Below are 4,221 nucleotides of genomic sequence, written 5' to 3'. Positions count from 1 at the left end.
AACTTTTTCCTTTTCTCTTTTTTCTTTTATTTCAATTTATCTACTTACCTTTATATGATGAGAGAGAGAGAGAAAGAAAGCATCACATGTTACCCACTTTCCCATGCAAAGATTCAATTTTGCCTTGCTAACAAGAAAAGCACAAACCCATATTCCCTTTGTAATCAAATATATAGAAACCAAAATTGTTGCTTAATAGCTATCAGAATTCCTTAAGTAAACATACCAATGAAACCAAAATCTCTTAGGGTTCAGTTGTAAGCTATATATTATATATATTATATATCCTTGAAAACTATTGCTGTCCCATAGAAGAGAAGAGAGTGATCAATTTCCTGGAAGATGAGAGCAAGAATTTGTAGTGTACAGCAGGCTCTTACTGCTGAGGCTGCAAATATTGTGAAACAAGCTGTTAGCCTCTCTAGGCGGCGAGGCCATGCCCAAGTCACTCCCCTCCACGTCGCAACAGTTATGCTTGCTTCCTCCAATGGCCTTCTTAGAAGGGCCTGTTTCCACTCTCACTCTCATCCTCTCCAGTGTAAGGCATTAGAGCTTTGCTTCAATGTGGCTCTAAATCGCCTCCCTGCGTCCACTGCTAGTGCCTTATTTTGCCCTCACTCCTCTTATCCTTCTCTTTCAAATGCCTTGGTTGCTGCCTTTAAGCGTGCTCAGGCTCACCAACGGCGAGGCTCCATTGAAAACCAGCAACAACCCATTTTAGCTTTGAAGATTGAGATAGAGCAGTTGATAATCTCTATTCTTGATGATCCTAGTGTTAGTAGAGTCATGAGGGAAGCTGGTTTCTCGAGTACCCAAGTGAAGAACCAGGTAGAACAGGCTGTTTCTTTAGAGATCTGTTCTCAAAGCACTACTCCTACCAAAGAAATCACCAAACCTCAAGTTTTTAGCAATAATAATGTGTCTCAATCTCTACCTTTCAGTCAGTTGGGTGTAGCAATAAGCAACAATGATGATGTAATGAGTGTTTTGAACGCACTAGCCGAAAAAAAGAGAAACACAGTTGTTATAGGAGAGTGTCTAGCTAGTACTGAAAGTGTTGTTAGAGGAGTCAAGGATAAGATTGAGAGAAATATTGCTCCTGGAGAGTTGAGGTCTGCGAGGTTCATAAGCTTTCCTATCTTCTCTTTGAAAGATCTTCCAAAAGTGGAGGTTGAGCAGAAGCTTGTGGAGCTTAGGTGCATTGTCAAAAGCTATATCAGTAGAGGGATTGTTTTGTATTTAGGTGATCTTAAATGGGTTTCCGATTTTTGGTCTAACCATATTGATCAGCAAAGGAGAAGCTATTACTGCTCTGTGGAGCACATGATCACGGAGCTTAAAAGATTAGTTCATGGAATCAGTGAAACTGGAAGATTGTGGCTAATGGGAATTGCAACTTTCCAAACTTACATGAAGTGTAAGGCAGGCCACCCGTCTCTTGAGACTATTTGGGAATTGTATCCTTTCACAATTCCAGCAGGAAGCCTGAGCCTAAGTCTCAATCTTGAGTGGTAAATTTCAATTTTCAAGCAATTAATTCTTGTACATAAAGTGAATCTATTTCCTCTTCTTTTTGTTATTCTTTTTCCTCTATAGTCTGTACTAATCCCTATTTCACTTTTACTCTTATTCAGTGATTCACAATCTCAGTCCAGAAGCAAGGCATCTGCCTTTGGGAATAGTTGGCCACAGCTTGAATCTGCAGTTGATAACCACTTAACTTTCTGCACAGATTCTTCCTTCAACAGAGAAGCTTCCAATATTCATAACAAGGAATTCAATGCCAACCTTACATTTTCCACTAGCTCAAGCTTGCCCTCATGGCTCCAACAGCACAGGGAAGAGACCAGAAGAATCACCATTGATGACAAGGTAGTTAACAAGCTGATTAACCTTGAGAGTTTGTCATGATTAATATTATTGATACAGGTACTAGACTAATTTACTCTTCTTTGCACATTTGACTCCTTTAACAGGAATCTACTGAAACCAGTCATCTAAGCAAGAAATGGAACTCTTTTTGCAGTTCAGTTCATAAAGAGCCTTACCATTCACAGAAAACCATAAAATTTGCTTCATCTCCTCCTTCCCCCAAATCGGTATCTTCCCAAGAGTGCAACAACTTCTTAAATCAAACACATTTAAACTGGCCCGCCAATTTCGAGCCAAGGCACTTTCTGAAAGAGCGGAAGATTTGGATGCCCAAATGTACCAATGAAGGCTCTGAAAGCAATTTGATTAATGGTCCCAAACCAGACCTTTTATCAAATCCTAATTCTAGCCCAAATTCAGCTTCTTCAAGCGAGGCGATGGATGATAAAGAAGGCCTGCAAAGCTTCAAGGAGTTCAATGATCAAAACATGAAGATTCTATGTAATAGCTTGGAGAAAAAGGTTCCCTGGCAAAAAGATATTATTTCTGAAATTGCAACCACAATCCTGGAATGCAGGTCTGGAATGAGCAAGACAAAATGCAAGTTGAATCAAGAAGAAAAAAGGGAAGAAACTTGGCTTCTTTTCTTAGGTGTTGATTCTGAAGGAAAGGAGAAAATTGCAAGGGAGTTAGCCAGACTGGTTTTTGGCTCTCAAGCCAACTACGCATCGATTGGTGTAAGCAATTTCTCATCAACAAGAGCTGATTCAACTGAGGAATTCAAGAACAAGAGACCAAGAGATGAGTTGGGTAGCAGCTATCATGAGAGATTTGGCTTGGCCTTGAATGAGAATCCACACCGTGTGTTCTTCATGGAAGATTTGGAGCAAGTTGATTACTGTTCTCAGAAAGCTATCAAGCAAGCAATTGAAAGTGGAAGATTAGCACTTCCTGATGGTGATAATGTTCCTCTGAAAGATGCCATTATCATTTTCAGCTGCGAAAGTTTCAGCTCGGTGTCAAGAGGCTGTTCACCCCCAAGAAGGCTAAAAATTGGTGAAAAAGAAGGTAACAAGGATGAAGAAAATGAATCAGAAGACAAAAATCAAGTTGTCTCACTTGACTTGAACATTGCCATTAAAGTTGAAGATGATGGAGATGAATATTATAATATTGCTGAAAATGGAATCCAGCAGATTGTGGATAGGCAGATTATTTTCAAAATCCAAGAACTGTGATGGGCAATTTTTCATCATTTTTTTTAATTTCTTTTTAATCTTTCGGTATATTTGTTTTAATTGGGGGGAAAGAAAAAAGAAATTAAACTAACTTGGGAGACAGGAAAATGTTTCTGATCATTTTATATGGAGGAGGCTTGACAGGATTTAGCAATGCAGGTCTGTTGTCCATTTTTTTTTTTTATTATAAAATATTTTTTTTTAGTACAATTGATTTTGACTATAACTTGAATTTAAGACCTTGTAAAAATAGTATGACTCCAATAACACTAAATTAAAGCCCGATATATATGAAATTTTTGTTTTCTTTGGCTGTTGCGTCTATAAGATTAATGCACTGCTAATCATAGTTTTTCTCTCTTTCATTTTGTATTACAATTCTAATGTCCCATATCAATCATTTATGTGGAGAATTTGATATTGGTATATAATACGTAAACTTTTAGGGGCAAGTTCTCTTAAATCTTTAGGATAATTGCTTGATGGAAAATTTTGACCTACAACAAGGTGTGTAAATACCCAATTAACAGAAAACTATCTACACTAAATATAGGTAAGAATTATTGATTACTTTAATAATTGATTAATTAGGATTTTAATCAAAATGACAATTATTGATTAATTAGGTGTATACACTAAATATAGGTAAGAATTACTCCTGCTTTACTACTTACTTTCTCTCTCTCCAAAATTGCCTTAATTGGAAATAGATTTGAAATTAATGAAAATGAAAAGAAAAACATGTTAATAAAGAAAATACTAAAGATATCCATCACAATTTCTGAAGATCATGTGGAAATAAATTATTCAATCAAGAAGTCGTTCCTTCTTTCTCAAAAAAATGAAAAAGAAAAGGTCAAAAAGAAAAGAGAGAGAAAAAAAAAGGGTGAGGAGGGAGTTTTTGGCTTGTGCTTGAGAAGATGCAAAAAGGTTTTTTACATTTATAGAAGTGATAAATTTTCACTTGATATTAAGGTTTTGTTTGTTTAACATAAAATATTTTTCTAAAAAATATATTTGATATTTTTTGGTATTTGGAAATACTCACAAAAATTAGTTAATGAAAAATATTTTTCTAATTAAAAAAAAATTAAATCATTTTTAAACTTTA

The 4,221-nt window shown here is 36.0% G+C and overlaps 1 protein-coding gene across 1 annotated transcript; it reads left to right on the top strand.

Annotated features, from left to right (window-relative positions):
- The first annotated feature begins 207 nt into the window (after positions 1–207).
- LOC110664071 (protein SMAX1-LIKE 3) lies at positions 208–3,311 on the top strand. Its single transcript, XM_058135772.1, has 3 exons — positions 208–1,511; positions 1,635–1,872; positions 1,977–3,311. The coding sequence occupies exons 1-3, from the start codon at positions 343–345 to the stop codon at positions 3,108–3,110; spliced, it is 2,541 nt and encodes an 846-aa protein (XP_057991755.1). The 5' UTR covers positions 208–342; the 3' UTR covers positions 3,111–3,311.
- The last annotated feature ends 910 nt before the right edge of the window (positions 3,312–4,221 follow it).

The sequence above is a fragment of the Hevea brasiliensis genome, chromosome 14 (genome assembly GCF_030052815.1).
Source record: "Hevea brasiliensis isolate MT/VB/25A 57/8 chromosome 14, ASM3005281v1, whole genome shotgun sequence".
In the NCBI taxonomy this organism is placed as follows: Eukaryota; Viridiplantae; Streptophyta; class Magnoliopsida; order Malpighiales; family Euphorbiaceae; genus Hevea; species Hevea brasiliensis.
Note: the sequence above shows the minus strand (reverse complement) of the source record. Positions and strands in the feature narration are given on the sequence as shown.

Excerpts from the sequence above, each read along its gene's own strand:
- LOC110664071 (XM_058135772.1), top strand. The coding sequence starts at position 343 with ATGAGAGCAAGAATTTGTAGTGTACAGCAGGCTCTTACTGCTGAGGCT. Across the intron at positions 1,512-1,634 it reads CTAAGTCTCAATCTTGAGTG|TGATTCACAATCTCAGTCCA; the intron begins GTAAATTTCAAT and ends ACTCTTATTCAG. Across the intron at positions 1,873-1,976 it reads GAATCACCATTGATGACAAG|GAATCTACTGAAACCAGTCA; the intron begins GTAGTTAACAAG and ends CTCCTTTAACAG.